At 40.8% G+C, this 18,951-nt stretch overlaps 1 protein-coding gene across 1 annotated transcript; it reads right to left on the reverse strand.

The window, feature by feature from the left end:
- Positions 1-14,838: 14,838 nt before the first annotated feature.
- LOC121135634 (igE-binding protein-like) lies at positions 14,839-15,935 on the reverse strand (the record flags this gene model as incomplete). The annotated part of the gene is given in 2 exon segments (XM_040734721.1): positions 14,839-14,960; positions 14,963-15,935. Coding segments are annotated over 2 exon segments (1,095 nt in total), but the record flags the coding sequence as incomplete, so codon positions are not given.
- Positions 15,936-18,951: the final 3,016 nt, after the last annotated feature.

An 18,951-nucleotide genomic window follows, 5' to 3' on the forward strand; every position in this document is an offset into this window, starting at 1 on the left:
TTTAATGAAATTGCCTACAGTTTCTCTCTATTTAAGTTGATTCTAGCTATAGTATTGCTGTAAATTGCTTTCTTACATTTAGGCATTTCCTTTGTATCCCTAATCTCTCAAGTAATTTTATCCTGAAGAGGTGTTAGATTTCTTGAAAGGTTTTTGTGTTTCTAGTAAAATGATCATAAGGGTTTAATTTTTCACTTTGTTTATATGGTGGGTTTTATTTATTGATTTTTACTTGTTGAATAATCCCTATATCTCTTACATAAAGCATAATTGCTTATGGTATATGATATTTTCATGTACTCTTGGTTTTTATTTACAAATATTTTACTGAATATGTTTGTATCTATGCTGATAATGGAAGTTGATCTTGAATAATTTTTCTTTGTTGGGTTTTATATGGTTTTGATATCAGGGTAACTCTAGCCTCATAAAATGTATTGGGCAATGTTCCTTATGTTTCTGTTTTGTGGAATAGATTATGGAGTTTGAGAATGACCTCTGCTTTGAAAATCTGGTATAATCCTTAGATAAAGCATTGAACCCTGGTTTTTTACTTTTTCTGTTTTTTTTTTTTTACTCAGAGAATTTTAATTACTAAATTTATTTCAGTAGGAATTACAGGACTGTTTAAATTGTTTCTCTGATGTTGATTTAACTTTGGTAATTGGTATGTATGGAGAAAATTATTCATTCCTCTTAGATATTCTTATGATAATCTAAATCTGTGAAGTCTATTGTTATGCCCACATTTTCCTTTCTGATTTTGCTAATTTTGATATTTCTCTCTTCCTTTTATTTAACTTGCATAAGGGTTTATTGATCTTATTGTTTCTCCCACAAAACCATGTCTTTCTTTCCTTGATTCTTTGAATTGTACTCTTCTTCTAATTTATTGATTTCACCCATCAGTTACATTCTTTCCCTCTTTCTATGTATTTCAGATGAAATTTCTTCTTTTTGTTCTAGACCTTTCATGTGTGCTGTTAATTCAATAGTATAAAATCTCTCCAGTTGTTTTTATGTAGATACTAAATGATATGAATGTACCTTTTAGAACAACTCTAGCTGTGTCCCATAAGTATGAATATGCTGTGTATTCATTTTCAATAAATTTTAGAACATTTCAAATTCATTTCTGCCTTGACATACATTTCTTTCATTATAGTGTCATTTAATTTCCATGAGTTTACATGTTTTGTGTTATTGTTAATATCTAACTTGAATCTGTGTTCATCTGATGAAATGCAAAATATTATTTCAATTTTCCTATATATGTTGAAACTTGCTTTGTGTACGAGTATGTTGTTAAGTTTGGAGAATGTTTTCTGAGTTATTGAGAAAGTGTGTGTGTGTGTGTGTGTGTGTGTGTGTGTGTGTGTGTTTAAATGTTTTTTGTAAAGATCTGTTAAGTCCATTTGGTTTATAATGTCTGCCAACTCCAGTAATTCTCTGTGTAGGCTTTGTTTGGATGACCTATCTCCTAGTTAAAGTGGATAAGTGAAGTCTCCCACTATCAGTGTATGTGTGCATAATTATGATTTCATGTGTAATAATGTTTCTTTTAAAGATTGTATGCCCTTTTGTTTGGGGCATAAACACTAAGAAATGGAATGTCTTAATGGTGAATTTTTTCCTTTGGTGAGTATGTCATATTCTTTCTTATTTCTTCTGATTAGTTTTGGAGTGACATCTATTTCTTGGATCTTAAAATAGCTATATTCACTTGATGCTTAGGTCCATTTGCTTGGAATATATTTTTCCAGCTCTTTATACTGAGGTCTTTCCTTGATGAGAAGTTCTGTATCTTGGATGCTACAGAAGGGTCGATCTTCTATTCATATCCAGTTTGTCTGTCTGTGTCTTTTTATTGGAGAATTTATACCATTATATTGGGATATATATACATGACAAATAACTGTTGATTCTGGTTATTTTGATATTTTTGGTGGAGGGAGCAGTCTCTATCTATCTATCTATATGTATGTGTGTGTGTCTGTGTGTCTATGTATCTGTGTATTTGTGTGTGCGCATGTGTCTATGTGTGTGTCCCTTCCTTATAGTTACTTTTGGGAGGTATTTATTTCATGTGTTCTTATAGTTGTATTTAACCTTAGGTTGTTGTTTTCCTTCTAACACCTTCCATAGTACTGGATTTGTAGATAAAGATCTGATAAATTCAGCTTTATCATGGCATATATTATTTTCTTTATTTATGGTGAGAGAAATATTGGCTGGGTATAGAGTCTGGATTGGCATCTGTCATCTCTATGAGTCTGTAGCACAACTGTCCAGACCCTTCTGACTTTTAGAGTTTCCATCTAGAAGTTGGTATAATTATTTTGTTTTAAATATTTTCATTTAAATTAGAACAAGCTTGCTTCACACTTCCCTCTCCCTCCTCTCCTGCCCCAACCCCAACAACCACCCAAATCCTCCACCCAATATCCACTCTACTTTCCAAGGACGGTGAAGTCTTTAATGGGGGATTTTCAAACTGTCATATCACCAGGGCAGGGCCTAGACCCTCCCACATGTATCCAGGCTGAGAGAGCATCCCTCCATATGGAATGGACTCCCAAAATCCATTTGGATGCCAGGGATAAATACTGATCTAGTACCTGATGCCCCAAAGATTGCTGAGGCCTTCTCACTATCATCAACATTCAGAGAGTCTGGATCAGTCCAATGCTGGCCTCTAGAGCCATCAGTCTGAGTTCCATGAGCTTCCCCTTGTTCAGGTCATTTTTTCTGTGGGTTTTACCTGCCCTATCTTGACCCATTTGCTCATCACACCTCCTTCTCTGCAACTGGCTTCTAGGAGATCAGTTCAGTGTTTAGCTGTGGGTGTTTGCCCATGCTTCCATCAGACACTGGATAAAGGATTTTGGATGGCATAAAATGAAGTTGTCAATCACATTATCCGGGAAGGGCAATTAAGGTAGCCTGTCCAGTATTACTTAGATTGTCAGTTGGAATCATCCTTGTAGACTTCAAGAAGTCTCACTACTGCCAGATCTCTCCTCAAACCTGTAATGACTCCCTCTATTATGGTCTCTGTCAACCTGCTCTCCTATACTCTTCTCCTGACTCAAACTTCCTGCATTGCCATGTCCTCCTCTCACCTTCTCTTCTCCTAATCACAATTCCCCAGTTCCCTGTCCACTCTCTCCAGGCTTTCAGTCCACTCAGAAGATTCTATTCCATTCCCCTACTCTGGGGTACCATGCATATCTCTCTTAGAGTCCTCCCTCTCTCCCTGACTCTCTGCAATGGGATTTTCGGCTGGCACTCCTCTGCTTCACATCAAAAATCCATATATGAGTGAGTATATACTGTTTGTTTTTTGTGGCTGGGTTACCTCACTCGGGATGGTCTTCTCTAGTGTCATCCATTTGCATGTCAGTTTCAAGATTCCATTGTTTTTTTCCACAGAGTAGTACTCCATTGTGTAAATGTATCACATTTTCTCTATCCCCTGTATCCATCTAAGTTGCCTCCAGGTTCTGGCTATTACAAATAATGCTGCTATGAACATAGCGGAACAGATGTCCTTGTTGTTTGAATGGACATCATTTGGGTATATGCCTAAGAGTAGAATTGCTTGATCTAATGGTAGACCAATTCCCATTTTCCTGAGGAATCTCCATACTGATTTGCAAAGTGGCTGTACAAGTTGGCACTCCTCACATTAATGGAGGAATGTTCCCATTTCTCCACATACTCTCTAGCATAAACTGTCATTGCTGTTTTTTTATTTTAGCCATCCTGACAGGAGAAAGATGGTATCTCAGAGTTGATTTTATTTCCCTGATAGCTAAGGATGTTGGACACTTTCTTTAGTGTTTCTCAACCATTTTAGACTCCTCTATTGAGAATTCTTTGTTTAGTTCTGTATCCCAATTTTTAGCTGGATCCTTTGGTGTTTTGGAGGCTTGCTTCTTGAGTTCTTTGTAAATTTTAGAGATAATCCTTCTGTGAGATGTGAGGTTACTGAATATATTTTCCCATTCTGTGGTCTGCCTATTTGTCTTGTTGACTGTGTCCTTTGCCATTACAGAAGCTTATAAGTTCAGGAGGTCCCATTTATTAATTGTCATCTCAGTGTCTGTGCTACTGGTGTTATGTTATGGAAGCAGTGTCCTGTAACAATTTGTTCAAGGGTACCTCACAATTTCTTATCTAAGATGTTCAGTGTGGCTCAATTCATGTTGAGGCCTTTGATCCATTTGGGCTTCAATATTGTGCATGGAAATACACAGGGATCTATCTGCAGTCTTCTACATGCCAGCCTCCAGTTATGCCAGTATCATTTGTAGGCTTTCTTTTTTCCATTGTATAATTTTAGCTTTTTTGTCAAAAATCAAATGTTCATAGGTGTGTGGGTTAACCACATGGTTTTGACTTCAATTCCGTTGGTCAACCTGTCAATTTTTGTGCCAATACAAAGCTGTTTTCAGCACTATAGCTCTATGATAGAGCTTGAAGTCAGGTATGGTGATGCTTCTACAAGTTCCTTTATTGTACAGGGTTGTTTTGCCTATCCTGGGTCTTTTATTTTTCCTCATAACATTGAATATTATTCTTTCAACGTCTGTGCAGAATTGTGTAGGTATATTGGTGGGGACTGCATTGAATCTGTAGATTGTGTTTGGCAAGACTGCCATTTTTACTACGTTGAATCTACCTATCCAAGAGCATGGGAGACCTTTCCAATTTTTGGTATCTTCCCTAATTTCTTTCTTTAAAGTCTCAAATTTCTTGCTATACAAGTCTTTCATTTGTTTGGGTAGCATTATCCCAAAGATATTTTTGTGCTCTTTGTGGCTATTTTAAAGGGTAATGTTTCTCTGATTTCTTTCTCAGCCCATTTATCATCTGTATATAATAGGGCTACTGATATTTTTGACTTAACCTTGTATCCTGCCACTTTGCTGAAGGTGTTTATCAGCTGTAGGAGTTAATGTGTAGAGTTTTTCACATTACTTATGTAAACAATCTTATCATCTGTAAATAGTGAAAGATTGACTTCTTTGTTTCCAAAATTATCCCCTTGATCTCATTTTGTTGTCTAATTGCTGTAGGTATAACTTCAAGTACACTATTGAAGAGGTATGGAGAGAGTGAATAACATTGTCTTGTTCCTGATTTTAGAAGGATTGTGTTGAGTTTCTCACCATTTAGTTTGATGTTGACTGTTGGTTTAGTGTTTATTGTTTTTATTATGTTCAGGTATGTTCCTGTTATCCCTGATCTCTCCAGGACCTTTATCATGAATGGGTGTTGGATTTTTCAAAGGCTTTTCCAACATCAAGTGAGAAGATCATTTGGTTTTTCTTCCCAGTTTGTTTATATAGTGGATTACATTGATTGATTTTCATATGTAGGACCATCCCTGCATCCCTTGTATAAAGCCTACTTGATCGTGGTGGATGTTTTATCTTATGGGCTCTTGGATTCGATTTGCTAGTATTTTATTGGGCATTTTTGCATCAATGTTCATGAGGGCTATTGGTCTGTAGTTCTTTTTCTTAATTTGTCTTTATATGACTTGGGTACCAAGGTAATTATAGCCTCATAAAAAGAGTTTGGCAATGAAACTTCTGCATTTATGTGTGGAACACCTTGAAGAGTATTTGAATTAGATCTTTGAATTTCTGTCTGTGCTACTGTGTTATATTCAAGAAGTGGTTTCCTGTGCCAATGCATTTACAGCTTCTTCCCATTTTATTTTCTAAGAATTTCAGTGTGACTGGATTTATGTTGAAGTCAATTTGGAGATAAGTTTTATGCATGGCAGTATTTATGGATCTATCTTTGATCTTCTACACATCAACATCCAGTTATACCAGCACCATCTTTTGAAGATGCTTTCTTTTCCCCTTGTATAATCTCAGCTTCTTTGTCAAAATCAGGTATTCATAGATGTGTAGAATAATATCAGGGTCCTCCATTAAATTCCATTATTCTATCTGTATATTTTAGTTTCAATACCAAGTTATTTTCTTAACTAAACCTGAATAGTAATGCTTTAGGTGTGGAATGATGATGACTCCATGTGTTTTGGCTGTCCTGGATTTTTTTCCCATATAAAGTTGAGTGTTGTTCTTTCAAGTTCTGTGAATAATTGTACTGGAATTTTGATGGGAGTTGCATTGTATCTGTAGATTGCTTTTGTAATATTGCCATTTTTACTACATTGACCCTACCTATCCATGAGTATGGGATATCTTTCCATTTTCTGATCATCTCTTTACAGACCTATAGTGCTTGTCAAACAGGACGTTCACTGTTTGGTTAGTTTTAATCCATGATATTTTATGTTGTTTGTGGCTATTGGGAAGGGTGAGGTATCTCTGATTTCTGTCTCAGCTCGTTAATTTTCTATGCATAGGAGGGCTACTGGCTTTTGTGAGTTAATCTATAATCCTGCCACTTTAGTGAAAGTGTTTATCAGTTTCTTGGTAGAATTTATCAGGTCATTTACTTAAGCTATCATATCATCTACAAATCATGACAGTTTGACTTCTTCCTTTCCAGTTTGTATCACCTTGATCTTCTTTTGTTGTCTAATTGCTCTAGCTAGAACTTCAAATACAATATTGAATAGATGTGGAGAGAGTGGATAACATTGCCTTGTTCCTGATTTTAGAGGAAATACATTGAGTTTGTCTCCATTTTGTTTTTTGTTTTCTTGCTACATATTGCCTTGATTATGTTTACGTATGTTCCTGTTATCCCTGATTTCTCCAAGACCTTTATCATGAAACGGTGTAGGATTGTATGAAAGGCATTTTCAGCTTCTAGTGAAATGATCATGTAGTTTTTCTTTTTCAGTTTGTTTATATGCTGGGTTACACTGACAGTGTTTTTTTATGTTGAACCACCCCTGAATCTCTGGTATGAAGCCTGCTTGATTGTGGTGGATGATTTTTCTGGTGTGTCCTTGGATTCTGTTTATCAGTATGTTATTGAATATTTTTGCATTGATGTTCATGAGGGAGATTGGTCTATAATTCTCTTTCTTAGTTGTATCTTGTGTGCTGTGGGTACCAGTATAATTATAACCTTGTAAAAAGAGTTTGGCAATGACCCTTTAGCTTCTATCGTATGGAACAATTTGAGGAGTATTAATATTTAGTCTTCTTTGAATTTCTGATAGAATTCTACACTGAAACCATCAGGTACTGGGCATTCTTTTTTTCAGAGTGGAATATTTTTGATGACTGCTTCTTTTGCATTATGAGTTTTATGCCTATTTAAATTTCTTATCTGTTCTTGATTTAATTTTGGCAAGTGATAATTGTACATTTCCTTTATATATTCCAGTTTGTGGAGTACAGGTTATCAAAGTATAACCAGATGATTCTCTGGATTTTCTCAGTGTCTGTGGTTATGTCTCCTTTTTCATTTCTAATTTTGTTAATTTGCATGCTTTCTTTTTTATTTTTAGTTAGTTTGGATAAAGGTTTGTCTATCTTGTTGATTTTCTCAAAGAATCAACTCTTTGTTTTGTTGATTCTTTGTATTGTTTTCTTTGCTTCTACTTTATTGATGTCAGACCACAGTTTGATTATTTCCTAGCACCTACTGCACTTGAGAGAGTTTGCTTGTCTTTCTTTTAGAACTTTCAGGTGCTATTAAGTCTCTAGTGTGACTATTCTCCAGTTTCTTCATGTGGGCACTTAGTGTTATGAGCTTTCCTCTTAGCACTGCTTACAATGTGTCCCACAATTTTGGATATCTGCATCTTCATTTACATTCAATTCCAGGAAGTCTATAATATCTTTATTTGTTTTTTCCTTGAACTAGGAGTGATGCAATTGAGCATTGTTCAATATCCATGAGTTTGAAGGCTTTTTACAATTTGCATTGCTGCTGAATTCTAACTATAAAATGTGGTGGTTTGATAAGATACAGGGAGTTACTCCAATTTTTTATATTGTTGAGGTTTGCTTTGTTGCTGTGTATGTGGTCGATTTTAGCAAAGTTTCCATGTGGTGCTGAGAAGAAGGTTCTTTGACTACACATATTATATTCCTGCTAATTGTTATTGCAATTGTAATTGTTTTATATAGATTTTTTGTATTACATCATTTAATTAATAAGAATAATTTCTTCAAATATGTTTTAATTTACATTTTTTGAGAAGTTCTTATATGAGAGCTGCAGTTACATCATTCCTACCCCATCTCTTGTCCCTTGTTTCTTTCCAGTGTCTTCCCAATTCCATTTCAAAAGAAACAAACAGAGAGAACAGCTCATTTGTGTAACATCAGATAGTATTTCCGACAATTCATCCTTGAAATCACATACACAGTTCTTGTGTCAATTTTGGACCTTCTATAAAAGTTTTAAATGGGAGCTGTTCCTCCAGCAGCATCAGGTAAACAGGCCGGCTTCCCGGCCTGTGTTCCAGTGCCTGCAGATCACCTGGGAACATCACAGAGCTCCCAATCCCGGCAGGAGCCAAGGACCCCAGACTCCAAGTCTTCTCTCCCACAAACGAGACCAGGAAACCAGAGGAGGCTTGGAGTCCAGAGAAGCAGCTATTCCTCCGGCAGCATCAGGTAAACAGGCCGGCTTCCCGGCCTGCGTTCCAGTGCCTGCAGATCGCCTGAGAACTGCACAGAGCTCCCAATCCCGACTGGAGCCAAGCACCCCAGACTCCAGGTCTTCTCTGCCGAAAAGGAGACCAGGAAACCAGAGGAGCAAGGGAGACCAGGGGAGTAGCTGTTCCGGATCAGTTACAACAGGACCCAGCATAGGGTCCAGGGGACCAGGTAGGAGGCTAAGCACCCCAGATTACTGTTCTTCTCCACCCACGGGACCAGCATTTGGACAAGGAATAGAAGAACCACCAGATTATTGGACCTGCTAGCACCCAAAAAAAGGGAACTCTGGACCCCAGACCAGTAAGGGGCTCTTTCTGCACCCACTAGAAGAAGAGATGGGAAAGAGACAATACAAAAACACACTCACCAACAGAAAAACAAACATGACACCGCCAGATTCTAGAGACTCTACACCAGCAAAATCCCAACATTCCAATGCGAATGAAACAGAAGAGAACGACCTTAAAAGCACGTTCATGAAAATGATAGAGGCCCTACAACAGGATATAGGAAAATCCTTCAAAGAAATGAAAGAAAAAACAAACCAAAAAATGCAAAAATTGGAAGAAAAAACAAACCAAAAAAGGCAGGAAATGGAAGAAGAAATGAAGCAAAAAACACAAGAAATGGAAGAAAAACAAAGCAAAAAATACAAGAATTGGAAGAAGAAACATACCAAAAAAGGCAGGAAATGGAAGAAGAAACAAAGCACAAAATGCGAGAAATGGAACAAAAAGCAAACCAAAAAATGCAAGAAATGGAAGAAAGAACAAACCAAAAAATTCATAAAAGGCAACAAATGGATGAAAAGATAAACAGAAAATTGCAAGAAGCAATGCAAACACTGCAAGGGTTGAAAACTGAAATAGAGACATTATGTCCCGCGCTACCGTCTCGCCAGCAAGAACGACACAGGACACTCGGATCCTTCTGCAGTAAAGCTTTAATACATCTTGAGAGATAGATGATCAGCTTCTGAGAGGGAGACCCCAAGCTAAGAAACCCAGCCCCTTATATAAGCCTAGGAGCTCCGAGTGAGACGTGTAGAGCTGGGATTGGTGGTTTGCTCATCACCCCAGATGACGGGTGAGGCACAGCTTAAACGGTAAACTCCAACTGACAGCAGATGTCAGCACCATCTTCTAATGGTGATAGCGATAGCAAGGGCAGCTCCTCACATCTCCCCCTATTCATTTATTTTTGAAGCCATAGGACACCCACAACTTTGGAGTGGAGATAGAGGTCAAATCCCCATGTGCAAATTTGGAACATGTACAAAGCTCCTCTCCAGGGTCTTATCCCCAGAGGGAGCCCTGACCAGTCCCGATGTCGTTTTTCTGGGGGAAGGAGATCATGACATAGAACCTTCATGCAAGATGACTTATCTCCCAGGAGAAAGTCGTTATACCGCAGACCTCTCCTGTGCAGTGCTTAGCCTTGCAACTCCTTGGGCTGCTGAAGCCTACCCACTCTATCCCGTGCAATGAGACTAGCCTCGTGGGGTGCAAGAGCCGGGAGGCCAGCGACCTATTGCTTTAACATGGTTAACCAAATGTCAGGGGAGGCTCCGTGTTCTAAGGCAGCAAGTGCTTGTGCCACCATCACTTTGTCTCTTTTGTTTGGGCTCTGAGCTTACACACCATCCAAAGCATCAACACTATTCCACAGCAGAGAACTAGGCTAAATGATCCCACCCCCACCCATTCCTTAAAATAAGAAAATGCAGATGAAATCCAGGAGGAGAGGCCTTCCATCAGAGAAAGATCCAGACGCGTGGAATTCACTTGCAGGATCGCCACTCTCAACTCACGGAGTGTCTGCTCAAACTCAAAAGTCCAATTCTGTAATAAATGTTGAGACAGAGCTTTTGACAGGTTAGCTGCTCTTGTAAAATTCTCATATTGTACTGAAGTGAACACAAAGGCCAGGCAACTTTTGTTCACATCCCAATTGGGCCATCTGCCACAATATATCCAATTGTTCCTGAACCAAATTAATCTGTTGGTTTACCAACATCAGGCCTCCTTGTATCTGAGAATTGGCAGTGGCCTGTTTATCTAGGGCCATGGTCACAGTGGCCGATAGTTCATTAATGGTTTGAGTTGTCTGCACAGTGGCGGAAAGTGCAAGGGCCGAGGCGGTAACCGAAGCAGTAACCGCGGCGGCAGCTATCAGGCCCACAATAATAGCAGAGATCCCAAAAATCTCGCTTTTCCCTAAACAAACTCAAACTACTTGGCACCTCAACAGGAACTGGAACAAATCGAGGCATGCGCATTACCAAAGCAAAAGGGTGCTTAATAGCATCCCAGCATAATGCATAAAAACAATTCTAAGCAGAGCAATTTATTTCTTTCTGATTCTTACCTAAGGTATCATTACTCACAACCCAAATAAAGGGCAGCCAAACACAAATTGGAGCAGCTGAATAATTAGTTCTCTTAAAAGGGGTATACTTAACATTGGAGGAGGACCAATCAGATGATCCAGAGCTCTGTCCCTCACTCAGACTGTTGCCTAATGCCCCTTTCCAATCAAAAGTAATCTGTCCCTTCTCACTATATCCTCCAGCAATCATTGCCATAGGAGAAAGATTAGTACAGCTTCCATTAATTCAAAAGGATTAGCATTAGATCTTTCTGGATCCATATGAATAAAATTATCCTTTAATGAAGAAATCACAGTAAAGCACAAGCTTCCTACCAATGACAAGATTCTCTCATCCTGAAAACTCTGTATCTGAGGATCTAAAGGCAAAAGGCAAGCCCCAACTCTCTATTAGTTGTGAAAAATCTAGGGAACTCCTGGGCATTATGCATCACTGGCATCGGTAGGGGGAAGGTAGACATGATGGCCCACCGTAACTCTCCCATCATACTAGGAACCATCATCCCGAGTAGGAGAGTCTTCATCACCCACTTGGCCTCCATCCTTCTTATTCTGGAGTTGTGAAGGAGCTCTTCGAGTGAGTCTTTCAGGGATCCACAGGGGGTTTTCTTCCTCCTGTGGAAAAACACACACAGCTCCCCTGGATCTTATAAGAATAGGATCCGGGCCTTTCCAGAGATCAGTCAAGACATCTTTCCATTTTACCATTTCTTTTGGCCTATCAGGCTCTAAACTGTGGCGATCGGCCGCAGTGTGGCCTTGGGCATCAGAGTTCAAGAAATTAAGGGTAAAAAGTGCCATGGACACAGCAACTCTTGGTACCGAGGGTAGAACATCCTCAACACTCCCCTTTTGTTTAATCAGATATGATTTGAGTGTACGATGGGCACGTTCCACAATGCCCTGTCCTTGAGGGTTATAAGGTAGGCCAGTTAGATGGGTAACATCCATTTGCCGACAAAACTGTCGGAATTTTTGAGAGGTATATGCTGGTCCATTGTCTGTTTTTAAAATTCTGGGTTTTCCCCAAGCACTCCAGGCCTCAAGGCAATGTTGAATCACATATGAGGCCTTTTCCCCTGTTAGGGGCATGGCAAACATTACGCCAGAACAGGTGTCAACAGAAACATGAACATATTGAAGCCTTCCAAAAGAGGGAATATGAGTAACATCCATCTGCCACATCTGCAATGGTCTAATGCCACGTGGGTTTATTCCCACGTGGGGAGCAGGTAAGAATTCGCAGCAATTCTGGCATTGAGTAACAATTTCCCTAGCCTCTTTCCTGGATAGAGCAAAACGACGGCGCAAGGTCTCAGCCATCACATGAAAGCGCTGATGGAACTCTTTTGCTGCTTGTGCGTGGGTAGACAAGGCAGCGGCCACCAGCTTTGTAGCCTTGTCCGCTAAGTCATTCCCTAAGGACATGGGACCTGGGAGTCCAGAATGTGCTCGGACATGGGTAATGAAAACAGGAAATCTCCTATTTAACAAGGCAGCTTGTATCTTCTGAAAGATGTTAGCAACTCTGCTGGAGGATCTTATTATTCCAGCTATCTCAAGGAGATTAACTGCATTAACCACATAAGAGGAATCTGATACAATATTGAGGGGTCCTGGAAAAGCCTCAAGAACCTCCAGTACTATCAGACATTCTACAACTTGAGGTGAAGTTTCATTATATTGTTTAGATATAACCCTATCCTTGACCACATAAGCTCCCATACCAGTTTTCGATCCATCAGTGTACACCACAGTCCCATCTGGGAGTGGGTCTTTAGCTGTCACTTGTGGAAACACTATAGCCTGGTTTAGGGCAAACTGTAAAATTGGATGCTTTGGAAAATGATTATCAATTTGTCCTGAAAAGGAAGTAACTAAAACTGCCCAATCACTAGATGTGGCTGCCAAGGTCTGAACTTGTGCAGCAGTATAAGGCACAATCAAGGAATCAGGATCCCTGCCAAAATGCGTAACAGCTGCTTTTATTCCGCTAAGCGCGAGCTGTGCAACAGCATCAGGGTACCAGTCAATAATCTTAGCAGGGGAAGCATTTGGATGAATCCAAAGTAATGGTCCATGTTGCCACAGGACTGCAGTTGGCAATTGAGCTGTCTTAAAAACACACAGATTAAAAGGTAGTGACTCCTCAATACGTTGTAATTGTGCTTCCTGTAAGGCCTCTTCCACCATCTGTAAGGCTCGGTGGGCGGCAGGGGTAAATTTTCTGGGTGAGGAGATATGAGGCTCACCCTCCAGGAGATCGAAGAGGGGTTTTAGATCAGCAGATGGAATTTTTAAAAAGGGCCTCAACCAATTTATATCTCCCAGAAGTTTCTGAAAATCATTTAATGTTTGTAAGTGGTCTTTGCGAATTTCTATTTTCTGAGGAACTATATTTTTGGGAGTAATCATTGAGCCCAAAAAGAGGCCTGTATCTGCAATTTGAACCTTTTCTGAGGCAATCTCTAATCCCCACTGTTTTAATTCAGCCACCAGCATGGGAAAAGCATTTTGTAAAACATCTAACTCTTTGTGACAAATAAGAATATCGCCCATATAATGGATCATGATTAAAGATGTAAATTGCTTCCTAATTGGCTCCAAAGCCTCCTGCACATACAGCTGACATATTGTTGGGCTATTGGCCATGCCTTGCGGCAGTACCTTCCACTGAAATCTCTTGTCTGGTTCCATATGATTAAGAGAAGGGATAGTGAAGGCAAACCTTGGCCTATCCTGTGGGTAAAGTGGAATAGAGAAGAAACAATCCTTAATATCTATAATAATAAGCTTCCAATCTTGAGGAAGTGCAGAAAGCAAAGGAAGTCCTCTTTGAACAGGGCCAAAAAGATGCATCTGATTGTTAATGGCCCGCAGGTCATGGAGTAATCCCCACTTCCCAGATTTCTTCTTAATAACAAAAATTGGTGTATTCCATGGGGAGGTAGAAGGCTCTAGATGCCCCAGCCGTTCCTGTTCTTGCACTAATCTTGTGACAGCCTCTAATTTTTCAGAGGATAGAGGCCATTGAGAGACCCATAACGGCTCCTCTGTTTTCCACGGTATGGGTCGTGAAGCCTCAACAGCCCCTAAATAAAACCCAGTCCTTTTCTACCTCGATTTCCATGTTGTGTAATGGGTTTTATTCTGCCTTGTTCTTGCCTACCCAAGCTTCTACCCTTTGTATACCCCATCTTTGCCATAATGGCTGATGCCTGGGGGGAGTATTCATTAGTTAGGGTCATGCCCATGGTTTGTAACACATCCCGTCCCCATAAATTTACAGGGAGTGGCAACACATAGGGGGTAAAACATCCCTGTTTGCCCTCAGCGTTCCGCCAGGTTAAGGCTGAGGCACTGATGGCAGGAGAGGACTGGTATCCAAGACCTTGTAGAGAATGAGATGAAACAACAGTGGGCCAAGACTTCGGCCACCAATGGAGTGAAATAATGCTTTTGTCTGCTCCCGTATCCATTATCCCTTCAAATTCTTTTCCATTAATTACCAATTTTATTGTAGGTCTCTCATTTAGGGGTATAGCCAGATAGGCTGAATCACTTCCGGAAGATCCCATAGCCCTTTTTTGTAAAGTGTAGGTTTCTCCATCCCCGAGGGAGGGCAGCAACACCAGTTGTGCAATTCTATCTCCCTGCTTTATAGAAAATACACCCCGAGGGCTAGAACAGAGAACTTGAATCTCCTCTTTATGATACGGGTCAACAATCCCAGGATATATAATGAGTCCCTGTAAAGTTAAGGAGCCACGGCCCAGAATAAGCCCAATGGTGGCAGGGGGCAAAGGTCCAGGAGAATGGACTGGGACCGGTTGAACATTCATTTGGGGCATGAGTAAGAAGTCAGAGGCGGCATGCAAGTCCATTCCGGGGGTTCCTCGGAAGCCTCTACTTCCTCTTGATTGCTTTTCTGAAATCGGTTCCCATATTTCTGAGGCCCTGGGACCATGGGCCCCGTGACCCGTTTTTTGATTGGGGTACCTTGGGTTCTTCAATAGGGGGCAGAAGCCTCCCTTTCATGTCCTGGACTGACCTGCATTCACTAGCCCTATGATAACCTTTACCACAACGACGGCAAAGCTCCAGCTCTCTTGTTCTTTCAGGGGATTGACAATCTTTCTTAAGGTGCCCCATTTTCCCACAATTAAAACAAGCTTTTCGACTAGATAAATCTCTATGCCTGTGCGTTTGTAAAATGGCGGCAGCTAGTCCTGCATTGGTTAGGGGTCCCCCCAGCTCCCTGCACACTCTGAGCCAATCTTGTAAACCTTTGCTTTTGCGAGGGGCGATAGCCGCTCGACATTCCTGGGTTGCTTGTTCATAGACAAGTTGCTCAATCAGGGGCATAGCTTGTTCTGAATCACCAAAGATGCGACTGGCGGCCTCGGTCATTCTGGCCACAAATTCTGAAAATGGCTCTTGGGGTCCTTGGACAATCTTTGTAAGGTGTCCACTGGATTCTCCCCTTTTTGTGAGGGCCTTCCATGCTTTAATAGCGGCGGCCGACACCTGACCATAGACGCCCCAGATGTAGTTGGTTTGATTAAGGGCATGTTGACCCTGACCTGTCAGCATTTCAAATGTCCACTGCCTCTGATTCTCATCTTCAGCTGTGGCATTAACTCTAGCTTGCGCCAGGGCTGCATCATACCAGAGAGCCTTCCATTCCATGTATTGTCCCATGTTGGGAAGCACTGCTTTCACTGTCGTCTGCCAGTCAGTGGGAGTCATGGCAAAATTAGCAAGCCATTCCACCTGTATTGTGGTAAAGTTAGCATTGACCCCATAATTACGAACGGATTCCGCCAATTCTTTGATTTGATTGTAATCTACGGGGGTATGTACTCTTCCGCCTTCCGCATTCTCGAATACTGGAAAAGCCATTTGTATTTTTCTCCGTTCCTCTAAAGGTAAAAAAGGAGTCAGTACCAGTATTCAGCCGAAGCTCATACTGCGGAGGCGCCGAGGGGCGTGAGCCCGCCGGATTTATAGGCGGTGGCCTCACATTCATTTTTGTTTTCAGCGGCCGGTGTCTATCAGGGTGATATCTTTCTTCCTCATACCGTGCCACCTCCTCCTCTAGACCACCTTCTTCGCTAGAATCCAGAGTGTCAGAATCGGAATTATCCTGCTCCAAGGCTTCTAGCTCTACCGTAGGGTATAGGCTAGATTCTGGCTTTTTCTTTTTCTTAGATTTGTTAGGGGGTGAATGATCACTCCCTTCTTTCTCTCCCCCTTTCTTAACTTCTTGGGGAGGGCCTTTTTTCTTAGACATGTCTTTCCTTTTGTGAGCTCCCATTCTCTCACTCCGTTCAGTTTCTGACATGCTATCCTGAACTTCCTCTAAGGTTCCCTGACTTTCTACTATAGCAGGGTGACAGGCCTCATCCTCCAAGCAGTTTTTAACTAGCTTCCAAATGGCTTTGGTACCTAAGCGGAGATCTCCTTCTTCATGCTTCCTGTCTAGTTCTTTACCTAGCTTGTTCCATGAGGCCACAGTGAGGGACCCGGAACAAGCATACCATGGTGCCACTCTATCTACCTCCTTCACAAAATTTTGAAGTGTTCGTGGTGCAATTTTGAGATCTCTTTGTTTTAGCACAGTCTGTAGGGCAGTAACCACTGACTGTGACAATCCCATCGCGCTGGCGGCTTATCTAAAAAAACGGCGCTCAACTCCTTTACCAGACTGACAGCACCGTTCTGTCAGCACCAGCCACGATGAAGAAGGACAAACAGGACTAGCACCAAAGCCTCCACTGACCCGTCCCACGGTGATGACAAACTAAGGCCAAAGTTGAGAAAAGGGGTGTTCAGGATCAAGCATACCTCTCTGAACTTACGTCCCTGCAGTTCTGAATCCGCCCCGTCTTCTGAGGGGTCTCCCGCGGTGCCGGCGATGTTGAAGAGTTCGCGGGTTTCGGCACCAGATGTCCCGCGCTACCGTCTCGCCAGCAAGAAAGACACAGGACACTCGGATCCTTCTGCAGAAAACCTTTAATACATCTTGAGAGATAAATGATCAGCTTCTGAGAGGGAGACCCCAAGCTAAGAAACCCAGCCCCTTATATAAGCCTAGGAGCTCCGAGTGAGACGTGTAGAGCCGGGATTGGTGGTTTGCTCATCACCCCAGATGACGGGTGAGGCACAGCTTAAACGGTAAACTCCAACTGACAGCAGATGTCAGCGCCATCTTCTAATGGCGATAGCGATAGCAAGGGTGGCTCCTCACAACATTAAAAAAACACAATCTGAAGAAAGGCAGAAAATAGAAAAGCTGCATAAACAGTCAGGCACTACCAATACAAGCATAACCAACAGATTAGAAGAGATGGAAGAGAGAATCTCAAGTGTTGAAGATACACTAGGAGAAATGGATTTATCAACCAAAGAAAACCTTAAATCCAACAAATCCTTAACACAAAACATCCAGGAAATATGGGACACCATGAGAAGACCAAAGCTAAGAATAATAGGTATAGAAGAAGGAGAAGAAATCCATCTCAAAGGGGCAGAAGGCATATTCAACAAAATCATAGAAGAAAACTTTCCCAACCTTAAGAAAGACATGCCAATGAAGGTACAAGAAGCCTAAAGAACACCAAATAGAGTGGACCACAAAAAAAAATCCCCTTGCCACATAATAATCAAGACCCCAAACATGCAGAATAAAGAAAGAATATTAAGAGCAGCTAAGGAAAAAGGTCAAGTAACATATAAAGGCAGACCTATCAGAATTACACCTGATTTCTCCATGAAAACTCTGACAGCCAGAAGGGCCTGGATAGATATTCTACCAACACTAAGAGACCATGGATGCCAGCCCAGACTACTATACCCGGCAAAGCTCTCAATAACTATAGATGGAGAAAACAAGATATTCCATGACAAAACTAGATTCAAGCAATATGTGTCCGCTAACCCAGCCCTACAGAAAATTTTGGAAGGAAAACTCCAAACCAAGGAAGCTAACTACAACCAGAAAAACATAGGCATTAGAGAATCCCTCTCGACCAACAGCCAAAAGAACAAAGGGGTGAAATTCCACACATAATTCCACCAACAACAACCATTGCAAATCGAAGAAGGATGAGCAATCACTGGTCATTAATATCCCTCAATATTAATGGCCTTAACTCACCCATAAAAAGACACAGACTAGCAGAATGGATTCGAAGACAGAACCCTTCCTTCTGCTGCATACAAGAAACACACCTCACCCTCAAAGACAGACATTACCTGAGAGTTAAAGGTTGGGAAAAAATTTTTCAATCAAATGGACCCAAAAAACAAGCAGGGGTAGCAATCCTAATATCTAACAAACTGGACTTTAAAATAAAATCAATCAAAAGAGATGAAGGAGGTAATTACATACTCATCACAGGTGAAATCCACCAAGATGAAGTGTCTACCCTGAAGATCTATGCCCCAAATACAAAGGCATCCACATTCGTTAAAGAAACATTATTAGAACTTAAATCTCATCTAAAGCCCCACACAGTAATAGTGGGGGATTTCAACACACAACTCTCACCACTAGACAGGAATACCAGACAGAAACTCAACAAAGAAGCAAAGGGTCTAATAGAAGTAATGACCCAACTGGGATTAACAGATATCTGTAGAACATTTCATCCACATAAAAAAGAATATACCTTCTTCTCACCACCACATGGAACCTTCTCAAAAATCGACCACATACTTGGCAAAATATCAAACCTCAGCAGCTACAAAAAATTGGAATAACTTCATGCATCTTATCAGACCACCATGCTTTAAAATTAGAATTCAACAACAACACAAATTGGAGAAAACCTACAAACTCATGGAAATTGAATAATGCTCAACTGCACCATCCCTGGGTCAAAGAGGAAATAAAAAAGGAAATTAAAGACTTCCTTGATTTCAATGAGAATGAAGACACAACATATCC

The sequence above is a fragment of the Mesocricetus auratus genome, unplaced genomic scaffold (genome assembly GCF_017639785.1).
Source record: "Mesocricetus auratus isolate SY011 unplaced genomic scaffold, BCM_Maur_2.0 Super-Scaffold_100040, whole genome shotgun sequence".
Lineage (NCBI taxonomy): Eukaryota > Metazoa > Chordata > Mammalia > Rodentia > Cricetidae > Mesocricetus > Mesocricetus auratus.